The sequence below is a fragment of the Pimephales promelas genome, chromosome 8, assembly GCF_988280905.1.
Source record: "Pimephales promelas chromosome 8, fPimPro1.hap1.1, whole genome shotgun sequence".
NCBI lineage: Eukaryota > Metazoa > Chordata > Actinopteri > Cypriniformes > Leuciscidae > Pimephales > Pimephales promelas.
In genome coordinates, this window is record NC_142776.1 from 27,511,107 (window position 1) to 27,537,962 (window position 26,856).

A 26,856-nucleotide genomic window follows, 5' to 3' on the forward strand; every position below is an offset into this window, starting at 1 on the left:
TTCATTGTCAAAGATCCGATTGTTGAGATTTATATGTGTTAAGTAAACCAAGACTGCATGATTATGATATGAAAATATCATTGAAAACTCATAAATACAGATAATGTGTGGTTGAAAAGACTGTTTGTGAAGCTGCTTTACTGTACATTTGCATGGCAGCTGCTCTCTCCAGATCAGCGGCAGCAGATTTGAATGTTGAAGTGGGATGTTCGTACTTTCAAAGGTTGTCAAAAGTCCCTAAAGTCTTTGGTTTAAATAGGTTTACATCGCAAGCATCAGCGAAGCGTGAGCAGCACGTGTTTCTGACACTCATTCATTAACAAGGGCAGCAACAAAATACGTGGTGTTCGACACTTGAGATGTGAAATATGTAATATGCAGAATCATTGTCATTAGGAATAAGATCGCGTGGGTGTTTGGATCAAGATTGCGATCTTTTAATGATTTATCGTGCAGCTCTGGATCTGAATTTCACTTGCATCATTAGATTTCATAGTTGATATTCAGTGTAATATCTGTTCAATCTCTGCTCCCGTTTATTTTCCAAACTTTTCAAATTTCACCAGTAGCGACTTAACTGAATTGCAATAATATCCAAACCGATTACCAAAATGCCAGCCCTTCTACCCAAAGAAGTAGTCCTGTCCTGTTTACATTCTTCAGGAAGTCCGTCTAGAGCGCTTACTTATTGTTGTCTATGCTATGCACATGAGCACATCACAGTATTTTAACATCAAAACAAATGACACTATTCAGCTTTAGTGCAGCGGGATTAACATTTTTGAGTACATTTGTTCAGTCAAAAGCACTCGGCACAGTTTGCAGATGCAGCTGTCAGTGTTGACCACAGCAGTGTGTCTGATAACATCACTGTTTCTCTAGAGACACTCACTGCAGGGTCCAACTCGCTTCTACTCTATTCCTCATTTTATATCTCCAATTTTTTTTTCTCGAAGTTCCTCTTTTTTTTAACTCTCTGGAGTTAAAATGTGACTTCCTAAATAAGATGCGTGCTTGGTAGTGATGTCCAGAGGAGACACAGCTGAGCACACTAAGGATGTCTGCAGTATTTATCTATGGGTAGCAGTTGTTTACCTCTACAAGACCACTGTAGCCCTTCTCCATTTCCTCAGGCCTGTGTTGAGTTTCCTCTTTTGATGTCCTTTTGACTAATTCTCTTGTGAGCAACTGTTAAGTTAAGCAACAAGCAATTTCTCTATGTTAAATGTGCTGCAAAACATGATATTTAATGATTGCTATCACAGCCAATCAGATTTGATGATTCTGGAGCAGCTTTTTCAGTGAGAGTTGGAAGTTTCTAGCAAGTAAATCAGTGTCAGCAGCATGAATTTCCCTTTACAGGAGGACATGAGAACATGAGGCTTTGCCCCATTAGGGGAAGAGAGGAAGTAGGAGTGCACTTTCATTCTCACAGTCGACGCCGTTTGTGAGGTGTGAAAAAATTGCCTAGTTGCAACGATAACTTTTTAAAAAAAAAATGTTTTGTGGTCTTATATTTTCCTGTCAACTATTAAAACTCTTGCTTGAACTGTTGCCATGGTTTCCAAACATTTCTATTATTTATGTTAATGCTTACTATCTGTGATATACATCAAAACCATACAGAGTGACTGGAGTGTTTTGTACAGCCATCTTGAGCAGAACCATGTGGGATTAAAATATTAGTTTTGTTATTTCATAGTCTTGAAGAATTTACTAATCTTACTTATTAATGTGAAATATTATTATTTGTAGTAAAATGTTTCATAGTAACAAGTGTACACTACTGTTAAACTGATTTTGAAAAGTGTATTCTCACTAAAATTTATTGTTCTTTTTTATATAACTTTTATTTGATCACAAATACACTAAAAACAGTAATATTGTGAAATATTATTACAATTTAAAATTTCGTATTTTAATAGTTTAATAAGCAAGATGTTTCATTCTTGTCATGGCAGAGCTGAATTTTAGCATCATTACTCCAGCTGTTGCACAATAAACAATTATTCTTATTAATGTTCAAAGTACATGTAGTTGTTCTGCTATATTTATTATTAAATACAATAATATTTTATTATAATATAATATAATATTTTTCAAAATGAATAGAAGTTTAAATTAATATAGCATTAATTTGAAATGGAAATCTTTTTTGTAAGAATATAGCCAACAATGTCAATGTTTTGATCGATGTAATGCTTCCTTGCTGAATAAAATACATTTCTTTTTAATGATAATATATTTAGTCTAGACTTATTCTTACAGTATGTGACAAGTGCTTCCAAGTTCCAACCGAGTGGTGTCCAGTTGTCATCTCAGCTTTAGAATGTCAAGAAAAACTGAGTCATGCAGTTGATATTGATCTGATTCCACGCTTTTGAAGTGGAAGGTCAAGTGTGTTACATTTTGAGTTGGGCGTTCAGTATGCCTGTCAAATGATCTGTTGTATACCGCACATTTTGGCAAATATTGTCTTCTACATGCATACAATATTTTTAATAGCACTAGTTGTATGCTAACCTGAATGTAGCCAGTCTCATAATTTTTCAATTTTCAATCTAGAGTGATGGCGTCCACAGTAACTCTGGAAGATGCTCTGTCCAATGTGGACCTGCTGGAGGACCTGCCGCTCCCAGATCAACAGCCCTGCATCGAGCCTCTGCCCTCGTCCCTCATTTACCAGGTAACAACTGACTCCAGAGCAGGCCTTCATCTAGACTGCAAAAAGATTAACACTTCCTTCTACTATAGAAAAATTAAGCCAAAATATCCCAGAAACGGTTGTTGCTTTGATCGAAATGCTTTTGCTTCGCTTTTCAGGACGTGTGCGACACACTTGATCTAGATTTTCAGTATAATTTAGGAATATATAAACCCAAATGACCTACACATGTACAAAACGGCGCTTGCATAACCACTCTGCTGCTTTTTGCCATCCTCAGCCCAACTTCAACACCAACTTTGAGGACCGCAATGCCTTCGTGACAGGCATCGCCCGTTACATCGAGCAGGCCACCGTCCACTCCAACATGGTAAGATCCTCTCAGCATTTTCTCACAAACAGCTTGGCTTGTTCGACTCCACCTTTGCGAGTTGCACTTCTTTGATTTATTAAACCTCGACTCCATCACAACTCTTTAAAGCTAACCTCGGCTGATTGAACCAACCTATCAAGCCAGCTCTCCGGAAGCCTTGCTAAAGGAGTCTGTCAGGGGCTTGAAATTATTTAAGAGGGCCCATTTGAGTATCTCATTGTCTGGGCTCATCGTCCTCATTTGAGGAGCCTGGCCAAGCGAAGTAGGCCGCTCTGAATGGTTTTGGTATTGAATGTGAACTGCTGTGTGCTCTATTAGTGAGAGGTAATAGCTGTCAGAGACTGTTTGGCATCAGTGAGGAATTAAGGTGTGTGTGTGTGGAAGTAGTTTGGTGCCACACACGGATAAAGTGAATGGTTGTTTTGTTATTCCTAGCAGAGATTTTCTAAGTTGTTAAGTTCTTAATTAAGTGGGTTAATCTGTTCTTTGGGAATATATTCAACATGAGATAAAGGTTTATTGTAGAATCTCTTTTTGAAGCATCTACACATTAATTAGTCTTCAAAATGATGAGATCACTATACACGAAATAATTTTTATTTTGCATTATTAATATTAGTAGTAGTGGTATTTAATAGAACCTCTTATCATTAATTATTAATTCAGTTATTTTCATCATAATTTCAGTTTATAACTTCATAAGATTCTAGATTAGTCTTTTTTTCATTTACTGCATGACTTGTTTCAGTATCTAAAACTTTATTTTTTGAGGGGAGGGAGGAAGGAAAAATGTATCTAACTGCATTCAGTTACTCGAGTGTATTTTAATTTCGTAATGAGGTTTTGCTGTGTTGCAGAATGAGATGTTGGAGGAAGGACAGGAGTATGCTGTGATGTTGTATACATGGAGAAGCTGTTCAAGAGCTATCCCTCAGGTAATTAGTAATGCCCAAAGCTTCTCAAAAACTACCAACACAGACTGGTAGTCTGTTGATTTGACCCTCTCCATCTGTCCCTCTTTCAGGTGAAGTGTAATGAACAGCCTAACAGAGTGGAGATCTATGAGAAGACAGTGGAGGTGCTCGAGCCTGAAGTCACCAAACTAATGAACTTCATGTACTTTCAGGTAACGCTTAATGATGTTTTCTGAATTTGAGTTCAGAATGCTGTAAGATACACTAATGCTTCGCTGTAATTTTATTTGACTCCCAGAGGACAGCGATAGATCGCTTCTGTGGGGAAGTGAGGCGTCTTTGTCACGCTGAGCGGAGGAAAGACTTTGTGTCTGAAGCCTATCTGCTCACGCTGGGGAAGTTCATCAACATGTTTGCGGTGCTGGATGAACTTAAGAACATGAAGTGCAGTGTCAAAAATGATCACTCCGCCTACAAGAGGTAACTTTTCTGTGAGCCACAGTTCTGCGTCTGGCCTTGTCATTAAAGGGTTAGTTCACCCAAAAATGAAAATTCTGTCAGTATTTACTCACCCTCATGTTGTTCCAAACCTCTATGTGTTTATTTGTTCTGCTGAACACAAAGGAAGATATTTGGAAGAATGTTTTAATCAAACAGATCTCATTCCCCATTGACTACCATAGTAGGAAATGGTAGTCAATGGGGAATGAGATCTGTTTGATTAAAACATTCTTCCAAATATCTTTCTTTGTGTTCAGCAGAACAAATAAACATAGAGGTTTGGAACAACATGAGGGTGAGTAAATACTGACAGAATTTTCATTTTTGGGTGAACTAACCCTTTAATACATGTGGCCTCTAGATGGCAGTCATGCTACATCTTCTATCCAGTTGTTATCACTGATCCATACTCTGATCCATTCTCCATCCAATCTGATGGAGTTTTGGTTCCTTGCCACTGTCGCCTTGCTTTTGGCTTGCTTTGATCTTGCTCAGTTGGGGTTATTTAGTGTTTAGCAATGTTGTTGATCTGTGTTGTGCTACTTTCATGTTATCAGTGTGAAGCTGCTTTGATACAATCTGTATTGTGAAAAGCGCTATATAAATAAATGTGACTTGACTTGACTTGACATGCTTTTTTGGTACTTCATTTGCAATTAAACTGACATTTCAAACTAAGAAAAAGTTTACACATATGCACTACTGTTCAAGACTTTAGGGTCTATAAGATTTATGTCTCCTATGCTCGACAAGGCTGCATTAGTGTGATCAAAAATACAACAGTAATATTGTGAACTATTATTACAATTTAAAAACTCATTTCTTTTTTTAAAATATTTTTTACAATGGCATTTATTCCTGGCTGAATTTTCAGCATCATTACTCGCATGATCCTTTAGAAATCACTCTAATATGCTATTCAGTTATTATAAACAGAACAGAGATGCAGCACAAAAACTGCATACCATCATATCTCTAAAGAGACTAGAGCTGTCTAGTTGTATCATCCCTGCCCTTTCAGTGTTTGTGTGGATTTGGGTTTATTTTCAGCATGCCCACCCACTGAACACATTTTTATGAAATGTCAGATTTGTCAACCACCCATCCAGTTTTCAACCTCATGTCATCAAATTTTTCTTGTCACTCTCTTGCTGTCTTTCTCTATGCCTCTATCGCTGTTTATTTTATTATTCTGTTTGTTTGTCTTTCCAGGACTCTGTAGAAATGAATTTTCCTGCATTTTCACTGTCCCCACAACAAAAAACAGCAACATATTTTATAAGTGTCAGATTCTTACATTGTTGTCGTAGTGACACAACGCTTAAACTGGCCTCATTGTGATATTTGCACCATCAGTCTTTCTCTTCATAATATTGTCCTCTTTGTCCATCAGAGCTGCCCAGTTCCTGAGGAAAATGTCCGAGCCATCCTCCATTCAGGAATCTCAAAACTTATCCATGTTTCTGGCCAACCACAACAAGATCACACAGGTACTACACCATCTTCTGTAAACTAACACTTAATACAGAGAAAATGCATCTTAACAAACAAAGAGTGTTGCTTTGGAACTGATTACATTTTTTTTTTTGTAATTATGTAGCATTTCTTAAATAGTTCTCACTACAGGGGCCTGTTTCACAAAGTTATTTTAGACCGGTCTATAGTGTTAGCAAGTGTAAAATTTGCTCATAGACTAGTCTAATGCAAGTTAGGCTGTTTCACAAAAATAAAGACTTAATTTAGACCGATTAAGACTGAAATTAAACACTTTACCCCAAGTGTCTGTTACCTGGCAACCAGCAGTAACAATCAGTTACAATACAAACAGCGAAAGATAAGGAAAAATGGCCCTTTCCAAATGTAACATTACCCTAAACTGCATTGAGTGGTTGAGTGCGCTTACTCGATCCGCCATGTTTTTGGTTTTGAAAAGTGTCTTATTTTACCCAGAATGTATTGCAGTGCAGAGTCTTAAGTGCTTTGTGCAATGGTCTGATGGTTAGATGTCTATCTGAAGTCTGACTATCTACTATATCTAATCCATTGTCAAAGTCTATCTTTGTGAAACCGGTCCCTGGTGCCTATATACAGCAGCCTAATAAATGTGCCAGTGCTTCAGACATGTTCTGTGTATGAGTCAATGAAATTGACAGGCATCTCTGTTTCAGTCCCTACAGCAGCAGCTTGAGGTGATTAATGGATTTGATGAGCTGTTGGCAGACATTGTTAACTTGTGTGTAGAGTACTACGAAAACAAGATGTACCTCACCCCCAGTGAGAAACACATGCTACTCAAAGTAAGTATTAATACTGACATTCACAAACTGTCTTCTAGCATCGGGAACATACTGTAACTATTTAAAAGTTTGAGGTAACAAGTATTTTATGACCACCTAAAAACACTGATAATGTTCAATATTATTACAATTTAAGATAGTTTTTTTAAAATTTAATATATTTTCAAATGTAATTTTATTCTTTTGATGGCAAAACTAAATTCTCAGCAGTCATTACTCCAATTTTCAAGGTCATATAATCCTTCAGAAATTATTCTAATATGATGATTTGGTTAAAAAACAAATGTTGAAAGTTGTTTTGCTGCTTTTTATTTGGAATAGAAATAGCTGTTTACACGACACCATTTTCAGCTAAACACATAAAACAGTTCAGTTCAGTTCAGTCAACTTTATTAACTGAACTGAACTGAACTGTTTTATGTGTTTAGCTGAAAATGGTGTCGTGTAAAGAGCTATTTCAAAAAACATTTAATGCAATTTGGACGTTCATTTACACAACAATGGCGTTTTGGGTTAAACTATTTATAATGTTTAAAATATTTATAATGTAAAAAAGTTTAATGTCACTTTTTCGATAATTTTAATGCATTTTTCATATATGTAGCCGTCTGTGTGTTGCATAAACTAAAATAACGTTTATATATATATATATATATATATATATAATATACATGTATAATATTTTCTGGCTAGTTAATTTTATAAAAAAAAATTTTAATAATAAACAATTTTCACCCAAACTGAATAAGTAAAAACACGTTTTTACCGGGTAGCCTAAATTTTCTATAAATATTTTTGAGTCTGTATTTTCTTTTATTTGCTTACTAAAGTTCTTGTTAAAACTCACTAGACATGCTTATTCGTTGCATTTTGGGTACTTTTTTTGTGAAATACTTATTTTTGTCCATCAAAAGTGTGCTTTCACTTTAATTGAGGATGAGCAGTGCAGCAAAAACAGATTTGTCGCAGAAACCCTCGCTTCACTCACACAATTCAATGAGACTTGGGTCTGACATTAGCCAGGCTAAAACTTTTGATGATATTGCATTTGAATCTTGATATTTCATCATCTTGACCAAACAACAATTCAAAAGATTCAAAAAGTTTAATGTAAAAACTAAAACACAACAAAAAATCTATGTATTAAGGCATTGTTCCACATAGTTTGTTGTGACTGTCTTGTAGGTGATGGGCTTTGGTCTCTATCTCATGGATGGAACCAACAGCAACATCTACAAACTGGATGCCAAGAAGAGAATCAACCTCACAAAGATTGACAAGTTTTTCAAGGTGTGTGTATGTGTGTGCGCTTTTCTTGATGTAAACAGCTGTCCATCTTGTCTGACCACTTGTGTCAATCTGAGACAGATTTTGATTTTGACATTCTGTGTTACCCCTACAGCAATTGCAGGTAGTGCCTTTGTTTGGTGACATGCAGATTGAACTGGCTCGCTATATTAAAACCAGCGCCCACTATGAAGAAAACAAGTCCAGGTGAGTGCCCATGCAGGTCATAGTTAAATAGGAACGCTGTTGTTTGCAGATGTGTTTTAACTTACTATAGTTAAAGGAATCGATCACTCAAGATAAAAATGTGCCCTTCCAAACTCATATAACTTTATCTTTTGTGAAATACAGAAATATATTTTAACAATGTACTGGTTGGTCTTTTCCAAGAAACTGGAAATTAATCATAAAAGTTTTATAAGTAGTCTTTGTCCACATGCTGTTTTTTTTTTTGTTACATTTGAAAAAATAAAAGTTAATTCTATACAATTCCGAGTTTCTGCTTTTTGTGAATGAATAAAAATGGTCTATTTTAATATTTGTGTAAAGTATTTATTGGATCCTTCCATTTTTTTTTTAATTGCCTGTCCTCTTCCATCCTCTAGGTGGTCGTGCACATCTTCAGGCAGTAGTCCGCAGTATAATATCTGCGAGCAGATGATTCAAATCCGCGAAGACCATATGCGCTTCATTTCTGAGCTGGCTCGCTACAGCAACAGTGAGGTTAGAGGTTTTTTTTCTTCACTGTCTTTCTAAACAAATGCAGCTTGCACAGTCACCATCCACTGACTCATATTGCCATGACGTTGTGGAAAAAATGTGTTACCTAATCTGCCAAATGTCTTGCTCTTTCTAAACATTTTTGGGTGCGGTAATCATCCTCAATATTATCAAAATCGAGTTAATTTCTCACTGCTACACACTTTTTGTTAAACATCTGGCCTGATTTGATTTACCTGTAAATTATAGAAACATGTAATAATAATAACAATAATAATATAAAAAATAATAATAAACAAAAACAGTACATTTCAGTCGTCAATGCAATGCTTCACTCGAACTATCAAATCAAAGTATTCTGATTTTTTTTTAAATATCTCTCTCTCTCTCTCTCTCTCTCTCTCTCTCTCTCTCTCTCTCTCTCTCTCTCTCTCTCTCTGTCATATATGTGTATATATATATATATATATATAAAGAGTTCAGATGCAAAAGCCTCTAAATGCCATTTGAAATTTTCTTCTTTAATGATGATTTTTATCAAACTTGTTTATTTAAGTTCAGTAATTTCACTTAAATAACAATTAATAGGTAATTATCATTGCAATTTAAGTGAAATCACTGAACTTAAATATACAAGCTTGATAAAAATGATCATTCTTGAAGAAAATTTCAAATGGCACTTAGAGGCTTTTGCATCTGAACTCTTCATATATATATATATATATATATATATATATGTTAGTGCTGTCAAGCGATTAAAATATTTAATCACAAATAATTGCATTAATGTCATAATGTCTCTTGATTTGTTTTTGTCCCATTATTTGTTTTTTCTCATTTTAATGCTCTTATCAACATGGAAAATACAGTTTACAATTTCACACTAACATTCTCACTTGGAGCAAATAATCTATCACTGCAATGTACCATCAATAAAAGGGTGAAATGAATACTATTTCTAATAAATCGCATAAGCTTGATGTGTGCTTGGCCATCATCAAGTGGTATTTCAGAGTGAGATGCTGCAATCGCGATAAAGATATCTCAGTTCATGATGACAAAACACACAGATCACTTTTATCTTGTCAATGGAACCATTTGGCTACTTTTTAAAAGTAAACTTTCCATTCACAATCTTATTGGCATCCATTTCAGCGTCTCGCGCTCGTCATCCACTCAACTTAACATTAACCTACTATTTGGCTGGCTCGCAACCCCAAGCAAGTGTGTGCGGCGTGCCTGTTTTGTTTCCGGTCTAGCTAGATCCACTTACGCTTTTGTCGATGAAGCAACAAAACACCCTCACGCATGCTGTGTCCTGTTGCAAAAGCATGTGAAAATATCACAAAGTTTGCTAGGCCAAAAAGACCATTAATCTCGTGATAAAAAAAAAATAATGCTGTTAATAACCCATTTAACTGACAGCCCTAATATATATATATATATATATATATATATACCACATACACAGTGCTAAACACCTGTCAGAATGAAGAGCAAACTGAAACAACTAAATAGTCTTTATTCACACATAATAACCAAAAAACTTGTATGGCAACCTTTGGCCTTGATATCAGCTTGCTTTCTTTCCGGCATTGTTTTTATGTACTGTACTTTTCCACAGTCTCTGTTGTTATTAACCCCACTTGCTTTTAATGAAACTTTTGCGCTATCTATCTTTGAATCTACTAAATTCCGAAACTGTTTTCAACACTTATGATAAGACATTTTTATTGAGCACTAAATCAACATATTGGAATGTGGTTTGAGGGATCATGTGCCACTGAAGACTGGCTGCTAAAAATGCAGCTTTGTTATTACAGAAATAAATTACGTTGTATACAGGTCTTAAAGTGGGCTGGCACCTCAGATACTGTAAATTAAAAAATACATAGATTCATTAATCTCAACAAATCTCGCTGGTCCCAATATGGGCCGACCGACCAGCCAACCTCCCTTCCTGCCCGCTGAACGCAAGCGATTACAAATTCGTGAAATGGACTCATGATGGTTGAGCACTGTAAAGTTAGTTTTAGGTTTGATATATTTCACCTGACATTTGTCAGGTCTTACAAAGAGATCAGTAGCAGGATTAGTTTTAACATGATCTAACCATTGTATATCAACATTAAATATTAGTAAATGCTGCATATTTATACCTGAGAATGCTTTGACGCGTTGGCACAGCGTATGATGAGGGAATGTCTGCCAAGTCCACCAAATGTGTTAAATGTAGCTATAATTTGTATTATTTAAAATTACTTTTCAAATTCCAAAGCTTGTAGAAGGTGGCAATACTTGCTTGGCAGATTTGAGTAAATTAACTTGTTTTAGATAATGATTCTTAAAATATATAATTATCAGTTAACCCTATGTTTACTTTCTTCAGTGACACAGATGGAAATGAAAAGACTATCAGTCAAAGTTCAGCTTTAGGAGGGAAAGTTATAGGGCAGGATAAGGGGAGACTGAGAGAAAAAGAAAGATGTAGATGAGGAGAGAGCAGGTATTGACAAAATAATCTAATGCCCACTGACATGGTTTTAAAGCTATTTATTATCCTTTTTTTTTCTTCCTTTGGGAATTGATTGGATCATTGTAGGTTGGGTATGGGCAAACAAAATGGTGGCAGATTTGAATGTGATTCTCTGAGAGGTGGTGCACCGATAGCCGCACCCTCATCGGATCTGGCCGCACCTTTTCGCAATTCCACGTGACTGAAATAAGGAAGGGTAACGTCTTTGATTAAAGATTAGGGTACATGAATTTTAAAAAATAATAAAGTGCAGAGATAAATCATTTATAATACACACTACTATATTACATAAAAAAAGAAGATTTGTCAAATTTGATTTCATACCGACTTCAAAATTTTCTCTGGGGAGCATGCTCCCGAATTCCCCTAAATACCTCACATTTTAATGCACATGTCTGTGTGTGGGACTGGGGATAATAATGTGGGCTGGCGTGGCTACAGTGCTAGGGCTCAATTTTTGTCCCAGTGTTAAGCAGTTTTAACATAGTGTCGTCATCACATCAGTGTAGATGGGCCAAAATAAAACCATTAAAATATCAAGGAAATAAGTGGATACTTGGTCCCACGGTGAGTAATCACTGTTGACCCAAAAAGTATTGGTATACCACGATACTCAATATGTTGTCCCAAGGTGAGTAATTTTTCCCTGTTGCACCCACACAAAATTTGAGGGTTCCCCCACCTGCCAAATCCCTCTTTAACCACTGATTATGTACATAGTATGGTGTACTCTAGTTCTTATAGTAAACCTGATTTTCCTTAGCAAAAAAAATTAGCCTCATCATATTGGATGCTGAAAAATCTCTTGGTACGGCTAATGGTAGCACTAATGGTACGGCTTAATAAGAATCAGAAGCTACATGGAGCGGCTTATGTTGCTCTTGAGTTTGTTTTTTGCTCCTGTGAATAGATTTCAGGAATATTCATTAGCCGTGGGAGGGCGAGCAGCTCTCGGTTCATACACTATTCCCTTTTTCACGGATTAATGGTTTCAAGGCTCAATCTCGTCAACTCGAAGTTTGCTTTCAGAACCACTGGGGTTGGTAGTCTTACAGATAAATATGGAAATGTGAGGACAGGAGGCCAGCCTGGGTTTGAATTAAGTCATGGCAGCAGCAGCAGCACTGTAATGAGAACACATTGGCAGCCAGGGAACAACTGGGGTCTGCTTTCAGTGACAGCAACCAAGTGACGAGGAGAAGCGGGGAGGAATTTGTTCATTCCACAGCTATGGTTGTCAGATGCCAGGAGTTTTGACATGGTGCTTGTATCGTGTGCTGTCTTGAACTGCTGAAACAAATGCATAGATGCAGGCTTTCCTCTTTTGTTTGTTCATTTCGAATGCAGCTCCTGTTGGATGCCTCAGGTATCCTGGTGTTTTGTCATTAGCTTGTGTGATGAGATTTCAGTGGTTCATTAATTTGCTCGTTTTCTCTGTAATGACGGTAGTTGTGTTAGATGTTATGTTATCTTGTTTACTTGCTGTTTATTATCACTTCCTTTTCCCATTTTTGTAGGTGGTGACCGGCTCAGGGCGTCAGGAGTCCCAGAAGACCGACTCTGAATACAGGAAGTTGTTTGATCTTGCTTTGCAGGGCCTGCAGCTGCTCTCTCAGTGGAGTGCTCAGGTCATGGAAGTGGTGAGTGGACTTGTCACACTTATATTTGTGTGTGTGAACTTGAGAAACTATGTGAGAAACTTTTGACCCATAATGACTATGTGGGAGATGCTTGTCTGGATTCATGCTGCTCATCCATATATCTGCATAATAAAAGCAAGAAAAATCACAGAAGAATTGTCAAATTCCTGTATAACTTTCTTGAAATTGAAAAGTTTTGTGTAAAGTTAAAATTTGAGATTGAGATTTGTTGACGTTGTGGATACATGTGCTAGCAGTAGAGATTTGTATGGAGCCCCTAAAGGGACATGGTGAAAAATATTAGATGGGATGAAAATAAAGGTACAAAACTTTGGGACTAAACTGAAAATCTGGGATCTAACATTAGATCTAACTGGGATCTAACATAAATCTAATTTATATATTTATAGGCACATAATGAAATATTACATTGTGTATCAAATGAAAAATAACATTCTTCATCAAGTCAATATATGCACAATATATGAAAACCATTTAAACCCAGTATAGCATAGTTCTATTGTGAATTCACAGAGGCTGCGATTTAATTAAATATATTTTATAAATACAGTGTGTGCTATAATTATTTGCATACTTGCTCTTTATACTTTATTTGAACCACAAATGATTGCCTCGTCGTTATTATATATGTATTTAAGGCTCATTGTTTGCTTTGAACTATTTGTATTACCATACAAAAAATTCCAATAACTTCCAAAAACAATTGACTAATTTCTCTATTACCAAAATAATCGTTATTGACAGCCCTACTCTCAACTGTCTCAAATAGACTAAACTATCATCTTTGTCCTTTTGTTGTTTTATTAACATTAAAAACACACAGCAGCTGGAATATTAGGCGGCTGTCACTTTAAGACCTAATGCCCGGAGCAAATATAATGTAACTAAGACATAACCGGCAATATGAGGTGGGCATTTTCACACTGTTTTGTGTGAATTTGTCCATTCAAGCACAATCAGACATGAAAGAGGCTTTCTGGGTGGTCAAAGTATACCAAATTCAGTTATCTCGCTTGAATTGTCTATCTCATGAAAGACTAACTAACAACCCACCTATTCAAGACAAAGAGTTTGAACCTACTCAATTCAACGAGTAGACCAGACCTATGTTCTTTTTCTTACTTCCACAAGGCCATCAATGTTTTTACCTTTGATTTGAATCATTCATTTCACGTTAATAGTCAGTTCTATGCTTTTTTTTTTTTTTTTTTCTTTTCTTGGAACAGAGGTTCCAAACTAAACTCTCCATTCTGGCAGTCTCATGAAATATTGTTGCCATGGAAACAGCCTGCAACAAGTCCATTCTTTGCCATTAGTAAAATGGATTTTAATATTTGTAGCTAATTATGTTGGAGATGGAGATGATGGACCATAGAGTCTGAAATTTGTTTGTTGTTGTTTAAGCAGTATTGAAAATATCTTATAGAATAATCATCATAAGCAATTATACATGTTTGCAGTATTCCTGGAAATTGGTGCACCCTACAGACAAATACTCAAACAAAGAGTGCCCAGATAATGCTGAGGAGTATGAACGTGCCACCAGATACAACTACACCAGCGAGGAGAAGTTTGCCCTGGTGGAGGTCAGGGCCAAATCTCAATTAACAATTTATTCAAGTGTTCTTTAAATATATATATTAATAATCAATTATAAAGAATTTTTTATTTGAATCTTATTTACAATTAATTAATTGTATTTAATTATTATTTTTGAATCAGCCTGATGAATTAACTCAATGAATCAGATCCATGACTGAAGTGACATTAATGATGCAATGTTTGTTAATCCATGTCAATTGTTTAGTCTATCCAAAGTAACTCTGAGAAGTCAGTCTACGCTTTCCAGTTCTCTGTGTGAATGTGCTTCTGTCTACTTGTTTAGGTCATTGCTATGATTAAAGGCCTGCAGGTGCTGATGGGCCGAATGGAAAGCGTGTTCAACCATGCAATCCGTCACACCATCTATTCAGCTCTGCAAGACTTTGCCCAGGTCACACTCAGGGAACCGCTGCGTCAGGCTATCAAGAGGAAGAAGAACGTCGTCCAGAGGTACAACAGAGCACCAAACCGGATGGTATTTCTATCTGACTGCTCTAGTGGTTTAAGTCTTTGTAAGTTGACTGTGATGTTGTTCCAGTGTTCTCCAGGCCATCCGTAAGACCATATGTGATTGGGAGTCGGGCAAAGAGCCACACAATGACCCAGCGCTGCGGGGCGAGAAGGACCCTAAAGGGGGATTTGATATCAAAGTTCCTCGTCGTGCCGTGGGACCCTCCAGCACTCAAGTATGCCACTCTCCAATTTCAAGTTTTTTATACCATATAAAGGATAGAAACATGCTCTTCGCAAATGCAGACAATATAGCAGCCCTATTATGCATGCATAACATTTTTTCTTACAGTGGTCGTAACAAACCTCAGAACTCAAGGGGGCAACAGAGTTATTTATTTTATGATTTCATCCATTCTGAATGCAACAGCACGTGAAATTTATATTGCATCGACATCGAGTCAATTGGGGTCGTGCTTACGTAGAGTATGTTTCAGGTTGAGGAAATTGATAAATCTATATCTGCTACATATGCCTTTTATCATACAGGGTCCAAAATCTGATTTCAGATTAGCTTCATATCATCACCTCATCCCATTTTCACCTTGTACAACCCCTTATCTGAAGCAACCTAACAAGCCATATTGCTATCTGTTTTTCAACCTGTTATACACACACACACAATCACACATGCTCTGTCAAAGTGTCATTCAGAAGAGCTTGTAATCTTTCGCTAGCTTTTGCCACATATATTGCATGAAGCACAGTTGAATCCGATGTGCTGTGGAAGGGTGTTGTATTGAATGTCAATAGCGCCTCGGGGAATTGAGCTGTTATCAGTGTTGCCTCTCAACATGATCTCAGTGCTTTGCTTTTGCCATCATTTTTTGAGAGTTTCATATATGCGTCATGATTTCCGTTCGTGAATGACTAAAATGTCTCCGATCTGCTTTTGGAAAAACATTGTAGTATCATGCTACAGTGAATTTTATCGGTCGGTTTAGTGTCATTTATTTATATATGTGATACTAATATTTCTTTAATACACATGGAAACCCCAAAATACAATTAGTAAAAATAAATAAATAAAAAAATATAAGATAATAATAAAAATCTACTGTATATAAGGAGTTCTATAATGGTAAACTATTCTCTGGCATCAATGAAAGTTGCTTGGTTATAAATATATATATATATATATATATATATATATATATATATATTTATAATTACTTTCACATAAACTGGATATTTCATTCTACTTTTAAAAACTGGTCATAAGGCACGAGATTAATTGCAATTTTATTCCATTGGAAATAATATTATCAAATAAATCTACTTGATTAGTTTTCTGAGTAAACACGAGAAGTCTTAATCTCAGATACATGCTAAACTTAATTAAAAAAATAATTTCCACTAAATATTTAATCAGTTTTCTTTAGTACTATCCAACTATTTAATTTTTGGAAACGATGATATAATTTTGTTGCTTTTATAATATCATATTTTATTTTATGGAGCTGCCGATATGTTTTAGGATATAATTTGAGGGTATAATTTTTCATATTTGAGGGACCTACATCAAAAAGTTTGAAAATCCCTGTCTTTTATTATGAACAGGGCAATTTGACCCAAACAATGACTGTTGTGAATGTAGCCTCTCTCAGTATTTTAATACATTGCCACACGGACACAACTACAGACACGTTTCCAGATGGAATCCAAGGACAGAGATACAGTTTGACACTTGTATGCCCTCCATCAGCTCATTAATGCACTTAGACCAGAATGCAATAGAGAACCCCTCACCTGTGTCGTGATGACGAGAGCAGAATGGTGATGAGAATCTGTCCGTTGAGGAGTGGCTGTGCTTAGTAAAGATGTCCAACTTTGCATCAGAGACTTAATGTTCTTTCATCTGCTGCTTCTTTCTGTTCCTCTATAGCTGTATATGGTCAGGACGATGCTGGAGTCTTTGGTTGCTGATAAGAGCGGCTCAAAGAAGACTCTGCGCAGTAGTCTTGAGGGACCGACCATCCTGGACATCGAGAAATTCCATCGCGAATCATTCTTCTACACTCATCTGCTCAACTTCAGTGGTAAGGAACAGACTAAATGCCTGTCCTCTCCGAATTTGTTGTATTTTCACCCTTTATGAAAAGTAAAACGGATGTGCAATTACCATAATTTTAGTGTCCAACTAACTAAACCACTATGTACCAAAACACATTATCTCTAATAATTTATAATAACCATAGCAGCGTTCCATTGCAAATTAAGAACTGTCCATTTTGATTTCATGGTGACTTGGTGTCCAAATAGTTTATGGGGCCAGTCGATTTTAATTTACTTTGGTCAGACGGTATTAATGTTTTGTCTTTTATGCATGCGTGTTGTGTTGCAGAGACACTGCAGCAGTGCTGTGATTTGTCCCAGCTCTGGTTCCGTGAGTTCTTTCTGGAGCTCACAATGGGCCGCCGCATCCAGTTTCCCATTGAGATGTCCATGCCTTGGATCCTCACTGACCACATTCTTGAGATTAAAGAGGCCTCTATGATGGAGTGAGAACAAAATATTACATTTTGCACCTTGTTATGGATTTTACACGTACTTACTATACACAAATCCGCAGCAAACTCTATGGGCACCACCATCTTGCTTGCTGCCATTACTGCGTTCATGTTAAGGGTGACGATGTGACACTTGCCGGTGCCCTCTAATGACATTTCAATAATATCGGATCCTGCTCATGAAAGAAAATGTCTGGGTGAAAGGGAACATTGGGTAGGTGATGTCAGGTAGTGGCCAAAACTTACCGATAAAGGTAATTTATTGACAACATAATGTATTAATGTAAAAATGCGCCAACCAAATGTAATATAATTAAGACGTGAATTAATTAATGACAACCATAAAACCGAACGCTGTTATTACTAGCTGTGTTGCTAATATGTTCACAAGCTTCACAAGTTGCAAATAACTCAGTGTTTTCCCTACCATTGTAGTGTGTAAAACTATACCCCGCAATAATAATATTTAAATACAAATCCTACGTGTTCTGTGTGAATGAATGGTACAGTCAACGCGCAGGTTCATTTTAACACACACACACACGCACGCTGAAGAACGTGTGATGCTCGAGCTGTTTATTTGCCTAACTTATATGAGGACACGACTGCATGAACTTCTTCGAGATGCGCTTGATTCCTGCAGGTTCCATAGTGAGTGCGGCGCGGCCAGATACATTTTGGGCGCTATGGCATATTATGTGTTCTAAAGTTTTTCAGCTTGAGAACTACATTGTGTGGTGGGAGAACGTGACAAAAGACTAAAATGAGTGACACTTGAGAGCCTTGCAACTACTTTCTTTGATACTTTCTCCCGCCGGCAAATAGACTTTTTTTTTCTGTACCTCCAAATAGTTTTAAATTAGCTTACGTGTCGCCACCATACACATCAGCATAAATGCCCCTGATAAATGACTTGTTATTAAAGCATTAACCACACTATTATAACATTAGAGCAAACAGGCTACTGCGTGCATGGTTTGGCGTGACTGAATGCGCGCAAAGTGCACTGCTTTAATTCCTAAAAAGAATTCCCGCTGCAAACTAATGTTATAAATTGAAACTGTGGCCTGTAAATCGTTTCTATTTAGTTTTAGTTGTTCTTGGCACTTTTCTGCAACAGATAAATTAAAATGTATTAGTTTTTATGTTTTATTCATAGATATAGATATTTCTAGTTTGCAGGAGTCCCACGAATCTTTTTTTCTCCCTCAAACACATCACCGGACAGCATACGTCCTAAAAAATACTACATAGAAATAACATTTCGTACAGCTAGCATCTGCTACAGCCACCTACGGGACCAACGCTACTTCCACTACTTCCTTAGCAGCAAGACACGCAGTAATGGCTGCACTGCTTTACTTCCATGTCTCGACGGATTTGTGTATAGTAATAGCAGTACATTATGTGTAATCGCATGTAACTAATTCTAAACCACGCTATAGTAAGTGCATGTTAATTAATATTACTCAGTACTTAAATGTATAATTAAAATGTAACAAGAACACCTTTAAAATAGTGTAATACAGTTTTTTTATACATGAATTGCCATAGTATTTGTGCAAAAAATATGCTTATAAGTCTGCCTGATGTACACAGGTACGTGTTGTATTCACTGGATCTGTATAACGACAGCGCACACTACGCTCTCACAAAGTTTAAAAAACAGTTCCTTTATGACGAGATTGAAGCTGAGGTAAAACCCTCTTGACCTTCTACATTCATTCTAAGAAAAATAGTTAAATCAGTTATTGCATTTTGCATTTAATCTACTTTAATGTTCTTTTAAGTGATTTTGCGTCTGGATTTTTGTTTCTTCCTCTCAGGTGAATCTTTGCTTTGACCAGTTTGTCTACAAACTTGCAGATCAAATTTTTGCCTACTACAAGATTCTTGCCGGAAGGTAATGTGAACAAATATGAAAAAAGATTTCTGTAGTAATGTAAGTTACTTTGGGGATTTAAAGTATCTTTTATTTTCTGAACACGATTTCTCTCTGTAGTCTCCTTCTGGATAAGAGACTAAGAGCGGAATGTAAGAATCAAGGTGCCAACATCTCGTGGCCTTCCTCCAATCGTTACGAGACGCTGCTCAAACAGAGACATGTACAGGTAAGAATGGCCACGTGACTCTTCTGTACAATTATATATTGATTTCTGTTGATCAATGTTGTTCTTAAATCCGCTCATCTTTTTTGCCCTTTTCTCTTGCAGCTCCTTGGACGATCAATCGACTTGAACCGCCTGATCACCCAGCGAGTGTCCTCTGCGCTTTACAAATCTCTAGAGCTGGCCATTAATCGCTTTGAGAGCGAGGACCTTACTTCCATCATGGTAACTTATCCTTCAAATGTTTTTATGGAAACATGTCATTTTTCTCTTACTGAGACCTTGAATTTGTTGAGCTTGCTGTGTTTTTACTTTAATTTGCCTGTTCAGGTTTTCTAATGAAAAGCAGGTTGCTTTGATAGCAGAATTGAAATTCAGAGCAGCAGAAATAAGTCTCTGGCTCTGCCAGAGAGTGAACCGTTTTATTAATATTTGCTTCCTGTATGTGTGTGTGTGCATGAATGTATAGGCATTGCACGTCTGATTGTGACGCATCATTTTAAAATGCCATGAAATTGTTCTAAGGCTCATTATTGATTTTCATACAAATTGTTGTCAGAAGTCTGTGTGTGCTTAAATTATATAGATATGCATTGTGTGTGTAAACGTCAAACGTGTGAGGGCTTTTTTTTCCATTGCTCTTTCTCTCTTTGTCTATGATCAGGAGTTGGAGGGTTTGCTGGATATAAACCGGATGACCCACAAGCTCCTCAGCAAGTATTTGACACTAGACAGTATCGACACCATGTTTCGCGAGGCAAACCACAACGTATCTGCACCCTATGGCAGAATCACTCTCCATGTCTTCTGGGAACTCAACTATGACTTTTTGCCCAACTACTGTTACAACGGCTCCACGAACAGGTGGGTCAGCCCATCACCCTCACCCCCCGAAAAGACGAAATATAAATGGATAGCATTTTAACAGCTATAATTATGTAGACTTACAGGGTTCAGCTGTTGCAAAATATATTAATTTATCCATATTTCATCTAAACAGACGTAATTGAGATTAAATATCTAATTGCATTGAACATTTCTTTCATCACTTGTCAAAACACCAGACGCCCAAGACACTTAAAACAAGACGGAGCATTGCTTTTATCTTTAGTTTTAGAGAATGGTTAATTATTGAGTTATTTCATGAGTTATTGATAGTCAGTCTATTCTTAAATGTGAATAATCAAAAGATATGATTGAAATGTCTGTTTTATTTTAACCAGGAAAGGACTGTTATGTTTCAGAAGTGTTTTTCCACTCTTGTACACCGATATTTGTTTGCAGCTTAACAAGTGTGTAATCTGCAGCAATTTGAGGCAAATCAATTACCTTTTTAATATTTTTTTTTTCTCTGTGAATTGAGTGTTTTTCTAACTTTTGCTGTTATGTCCATCACTTTCTCTATTCTCGTATCTTTTATTGTCCAACACGGTCATTTTACAAGGTACACTCTGACCCAAATATCAAATATGACAGCAGAGAGAAAAAGAAACAGCTTTATAAGGATCCATAGTGAGGTGGGAAATATTTCTATGACTAAATTGTGAGGTCTTCAAGATGGAGTGTATAGACGTGATGTAGGCTGAATGTGGGATAAAAATAAGACTAGTCATCTTTGCACTGTCAGGCTTTAAAATTTTGTGGCTTTTAGGGGAGCTGTTGATATTTGAAAAATTCATCATAAATGGAGGCGTATAAAAATGAACTAACACCATAAGGGTTCAGCTGTTGTCTCAATGCAACTGGTAGGAGGATGCCATCCCTGCAGGTTACGTCTTTATAAGATTTCAGAAACTATATTAGCTTCAGCTTGGGATGCAAATAAGGTACACAAAACACACTGATGCCACTTCTCGCTTGCTCCTGTTATATTAAACACACAGATACAATTACTTTAAAGCTGTAGTCCGCAGTTTTTCCTCTTTGTCGCCATCTCTGTTCGAAATCTGCAATTGCAGTCACTCGCGAAATTATCAACTTTACGCGAGTTGTACTTGCACCCTTGACACAGCGTGGATGAACACAATGTTTGAGGAGAGTGTTCAGCTGTCAATCACCGCGCCGGTGTCGATACTGGCATTCAGAATCAGAGATTATTCTTTTTGGAAGTATGACCAACATGATAATTTTCACTGGAAAATGTCATCTGAACTAATAAGAAACAGGACCCACCTTTCTGGATCCGCCATCAAATTGATAAGTTTAATTATATCAAATGCTGTGAGAAAAGGCTATTAAGCTCCACCTCCAGTATCCACACTCGCAATAAAGCCTACTAGCCGAGACTCTTCTTTATGTGTACACAGATGTGACGTAATGACGCAAAGACATGCTTGAATCTCCCACTGAAATCCAACAGTACCACTGGATTTAAAAACATTATTACATGCTTACCGCTTTGAATCGGTATTTGAAGGCAAGCAGAGAGTTTTGAACACTAGCTGGTTATGTATTTTCTCAAATATGTATTTTAGATAACCAGAACAGCTATTTGTAGCCCTTTTTTTGTCTTTTTCCCTTAGAAACATGTTCCTCTGAAAGCTTGTGTGATGACTTTTTCCAGTGTATTGGTACTGTGAATGGGGATAGAGTGGACATGCTGAGTGCACCCTGATTGAACAGAGATGACAATAATTGCATGACAAACCCAATAATACAAAAAATGGTCAAATACATTTTTTCCCCCCATCTCTTTTAGATTTGTTCGCACCGTGCTGCCGTTTTCTCAAGAGTTTCAGAGAGACAAGCCTCCCAATGCCCAGCCACAATACCTATATGGCTCAAAGGTGGGTTTGAACGAGCTTAAATCACACCTAGATCAGTTACATCTCCATTGTTCACATGCAGTTACAATATGCCTTTCACAAACTAACATACAGGGAAATCTTTTTTATTAAGCAAGATAGATAAGTAGGCAAGGTACATTTCAAGCAGAGAAGGATATCAACAGACTGTCTACTCACAGAGACATTACAATCAAAAACGCGTAAATGCGTTAAAGCTATATATTTATACGTCAATTAATTTTGTCTATTAGAAAATCATATTTCTTTAAGCATAACATTTTTAATTGTCAAATAAGAATGATGAAAATCATAATAAATATGATTATTATAAGTATTTAAAAAATGTGTGGATTTGTTTCTATTATAAATTATTACAAAAAAAAAAAAAATCAAATAATCGGAGGAATTTTTTTTTTTTAATTTAACATAAACCTAGATGAATAAATTCTTATAATGAATGCATTAACTCGTGTTTACAAATTTAACCTTATTAGAAAGGTATACCAAAACAGTGTGCACCTTAAAGTCCAGTACAGTGTAAGCTATGGGGCCTCCTTTAGGTTTTCTTGGTTGATTAGCTAATGATGTTGTCAACATTTAAATGCTAATTTAACCCCATCAGCCCAGCCCAACTGCCTGAGCCTCATTTCCTCAAAATGCCTTCAAGTTCATTGTCCTCATTGTGTAAGTTGTAATAGTTAGAATTTTGGGGGCAGTATATCATATTTGGCTCCCCAGTTATTTTGACTCGCCAAATCTGTGTTTATTGCTTTGTGTTCGAAGTTCACAACTCTGCCCTTTTGCCATTTCTCTGCCATGCTCGACTCGAAAAGGATTCTCGATCACCGTTGCGTTCTGAGAGTCGTCCTCGCTGCAACCGGGCATATATAGATTTTTTCTTCCTTCACTTCCCATGTTTCCATCCATGGGGGTCAGAGGCAGATGTGGATGGTTCGGACCTGGCTGGTTTCCTCTTCCTGGGTCCCTCTTTGCTGGACACATGGTGTGGAGACATCCCCAAAGCAGAGCCACGGCAATGATTAGCAAGAGAATGCTGCTGGCCAGCCAGACTCCCATCGCCAGCTCCCTGCCGCTCCCCCCGAGCTCAGTGTCTGCATCTAGGGTACTAAAGACCTGGCACTGCTCTCTGGTGGGATTGGCAGACTGGCAGGTGACACAGAGGATGTATGTGGTCTGAGGACTGAGGTCGCCCAGACTGGTAGACGTCTGGCTCACGGGAACCCTGTCCTCGCGCAGGAAACTCTTGCGCGTGTAACCCATCAGAAGGCTGTTCCAGTTAGGGTGATACATGACGCTGTAGAACGTATCCACACAGCCTGGAGAAGACGGCCAGCTAACGATGGCAGAGGTGGCGGTGACGTTCTGAATGGTGATAGGCATGTTGAGTATGTCTTTTAGGTCAAGACTCAATCTCTTATGTACGCACAGTTCGAAAGCTGGTTTAAGGCGACATGCAACGATTTTGAAGAATCTAAAAGAATAGAGGGCAAAAAAGCATTGATTCAGATCATTTTGGTCCTTGAATATGGTACAAAAAGGCCCTAATAACTTACCAATGGGCTTGGATCTGGCATAAAAGATGTTCCTAGAGAATTTTAAAACTTTTAATCAATGGTTTCAGAACTGAAATAATGTTTGAATTGAAGGGCTCTGTCAAAAGGAAGTAATCAGTAACATTGATTATAATAGATGGTTGAGAATGGATTTATAAAAAACCTGCAGCTTTGCTATGAACGCTTTTTAGCCAATTGCAGTGGTCAATACATTAGTATCTTTTGTCTTTCATATTGTGATAATTAACATTGAAAATGGTTGAGTAGGTTACACAAGATGGCTTTTGTTATGGTTCTATCCTTTTGTCATTTCGGTTTTCTCTTCCATTCAAGTACAATTGCCCTGCACTAGCATGGTGTTAGATAAAGCAGATTTATCTAGTGGGAAAAAGCACCAGGTTATTGAGGTTTTTTTTTATCCGCCTTGATTACATTGTATCTTTTTTTTTTTCCCTCTCCAAAACTATGCATCAAGGTATCTGAAGCAGGATTATGTGAATTTCCAATTGACGTAACATCCATATATCCCCTTGCCAAGAGAGAAGCTCTTAAGGGATTCTCTCTCGAGTCATTATAATTGAATGGCATTACAGCTCAATAAATATAGCTTTGAGGTTAAAATTATATAAATGTCATGGTTTAACAAATAAACTATGTATTTAGTGTCCACTGTTTTAAGAGCGGCCATTGATTATGCATGGTCAAACACTGATTCATGGTTATTTTATTATATACATTTTTAATTTCTATATTTGTAAATTTTTCCCCTGCTTCAACTCTCAGAAAGAGCCAGACATCTCAGGATATTTATCTTTGTCTTAAAATGTGAATTAGTTTGTTCATAATAGTTGGCATATTTTGTTTCTCTTGCTGCTCATGGATTTAGTTTGTTTGAAGCCCATAAACTCAATCAATAAATCACCACATTGGGCTTGTGTGGATGAGTGGTGGTGAACCTTTATGCTACACGTTCACACTGTAATTACTCGGCAGTCAGCAGCACTGTGTGAAAGCTTGAACACTAATCATTTTAATCTTCCAGAAGCACACTGTCAATAACACTCAGACAATTCCCTCTTGTCTGAGGAAAGCAGAGTCTATATTCCCTAGATCTATCTCTTTTCAATCGGTTTCAGATCTGCATAGCTGCTAAAGATTTTTCTTTAGTTGTATTTTCAGACAGTACTTGAATTAGTCTTTGACCATTCTTTACAGGTAATCCACACTTTAAAAAGTCTAAAAGAGACACAGGTGTGTCTGGAAAAAAACTGATATTGAGAGGTAAAGGAGCAAAAATCCTACCTTAAGAGATAAGAGGAGTCACTTCATAGACCGATCGTCTTGCTGTTGCAGACAGAATCCCCCTGAAGTATGAGAGTGTATTACCTGTAGCTTTATGTTTGGCATGGCTCACACATCCACACTGCTGCACAGAAAATCTCCTCTTTCTGATTAGAGCAGCAGACGGTACATAAAGCAGAGAGAGAGAGTGCAGTGGGGAGGGAGGAGGCGGCGACACATCAGTGTTTTGCGTAGACTGCATTTAAAACAGAATTACAGCTGGGAGAGTGTGAACTCTCTTGCTTGTCCTCTGTCTCTTCTGCATCATTTCTCCCTCAATCATTGGAGGAACATACAGCTTTTTTCCTCCCCCACTGTGCTTTCAATTACTCCCTCAGACTGGTGACCTGTCTCCTCTGACTCACTGCCACAACACCTACGGACATGCATGCTCCTGCATTGATGATAAATCTTTAATCGGTCAACATAAAAGGACTGTTTGCTAATTCGAGAGTTGAGAAACAGAAGGAACTTGTTTCTTTCCAAAAAAAAATTTTTTCTTTAAAAACTGTTATTTTATTTTAATTTTAGTAACGTGACACCATTAAAAAAAAAAAATCATTGGCATGTTGTAAAGAATGTTTAGTTTAATAGGTCTAGTCCTTGAGCAGACTGATCTCATGAAGTAGCGTGTGTATGACACGCCAATTCGTATTTCCATTTTTGGCGTGCTATCAACACGCATAATCGCTTTTCAGCGTGATTATGAACGCCGTTGACTTAACGTTATTACTGTATATATAAATAAATGACTTACCTCAACCCTGTCCCTAAACCTAACCGTCACTGGGGTTAATGGCATTTATGAGTGTTCCCTTACCATCCTAGGAAAGAAAAACATAGCTCCCCAGATGTAGATGTACATTTTGCTTTGTTTTGGTCGGACATTTGACGGAGTGTACGGACACGCGGAATGACGCGGACGTTAATGGCGTAGAAATACACGCATACACGCGGATAGCTCAAAATGCGTCGAGATAACACGCCACTTGACTCGAAATTGGCGTGTATGTTTACGCAAAAGTCATGATGTCATGTTGCCTTGAGAGACAATTTCGAATAAATGTTGAGATTCATTTAGTGTGTGTGATTTGTGTCTGTATGTGTACTGTAGATTTGCTATGTAGTTCAGGCATAAGTCTGTAGAGGTGCAGGCTAATAGGTCCTTTACATGCAATCTGGAAGCAATCACATCATTAACATATGGAGAAAGCTTATTGGTCTCTGCTGATTCTGTAGCCAATGAGATTGCTTGCTTATTATTCAAATAATCTGGTTTAGTGTTTACTGTAGACTAATTCTGCAGTGCACTGTCAGATTTGCCCTCTGAAATCCTCCACCTAGATCTACTTCTATGGGATTTATGTGCATATTCCAGCATGTATATGTATGTGTGTGTGTATATATATATATATATATACGTATATATGTATATATATGTATATATATATGTATATGTGTATATATGTAT

General features: G+C 37.0%; 2 protein-coding genes across 3 annotated transcripts in view; one reads left to right on the plus strand and one right to left on the minus strand.

Moving 5' to 3' along the window:
* Window positions 1–26,856, plus strand: part of cyfip1 (cytoplasmic FMR1 interacting protein 1) — a 43,684-nt gene that overhangs the window by 8,008 nt on the left and 8,820 nt on the right. For both annotated transcript variants that reach the window (XM_039689699.2, XM_039689698.2), the window contains exons 2-23: window positions 2,566–2,686; window positions 2,946–3,035; window positions 3,896–3,973; window positions 4,063–4,164; window positions 4,251–4,432; window positions 5,847–5,943; window positions 6,622–6,750; window positions 7,936–8,040; window positions 8,153–8,244; window positions 8,643–8,760; window positions 12,811–12,933; window positions 14,415–14,540; window positions 14,840–15,006; window positions 15,095–15,242; window positions 16,952–17,105; window positions 17,411–17,567; window positions 19,176–19,272; window positions 19,403–19,479; window positions 19,579–19,687; window positions 19,790–19,909; window positions 20,349–20,548; window positions 22,383–22,470. In XM_039689699.2, coding sequence (XP_039545633.1) covers window positions 2,570–2,686; window positions 2,946–3,035; window positions 3,896–3,973; window positions 4,063–4,164; window positions 4,251–4,432; window positions 5,847–5,943; window positions 6,622–6,750; window positions 7,936–8,040; window positions 8,153–8,244; window positions 8,643–8,760; window positions 12,811–12,933; window positions 14,415–14,540; window positions 14,840–15,006; window positions 15,095–15,242; window positions 16,952–17,105; window positions 17,411–17,567; window positions 19,176–19,272; window positions 19,403–19,479; window positions 19,579–19,687; window positions 19,790–19,909; window positions 20,349–20,548; window positions 22,383–22,470 — 2,676 coding nt within the window. In that variant the 5' untranslated portion in view covers window positions 2,566–2,569. The remainder of the gene's footprint in view (window positions 1–2,565; window positions 2,687–2,945; window positions 3,036–3,895; window positions 3,974–4,062; window positions 4,165–4,250; window positions 4,433–5,846; window positions 5,944–6,621; window positions 6,751–7,935; window positions 8,041–8,152; window positions 8,245–8,642; window positions 8,761–12,810; window positions 12,934–14,414; window positions 14,541–14,839; window positions 15,007–15,094; window positions 15,243–16,951; window positions 17,106–17,410; window positions 17,568–19,175; window positions 19,273–19,402; window positions 19,480–19,578; window positions 19,688–19,789; window positions 19,910–20,348; window positions 20,549–22,382; window positions 22,471–26,856) is intronic.
* fndc9 (fibronectin type III domain containing 9) lies at window positions 22,565–25,516 on the minus strand. The gene is made up of 2 exons (XM_039689706.2): window positions 25,347–25,516; window positions 22,565–23,962 (listed from the first exon to the last, which is right to left on the minus strand). The coding sequence occupies exon 2, from the start codon at window positions 23,869–23,871 to the stop codon at window positions 23,209–23,211; it is 663 nt and encodes a 220-aa protein (XP_039545640.1). The 5' UTR covers window positions 23,872–23,962; window positions 25,347–25,516; the 3' UTR covers window positions 22,565–23,208.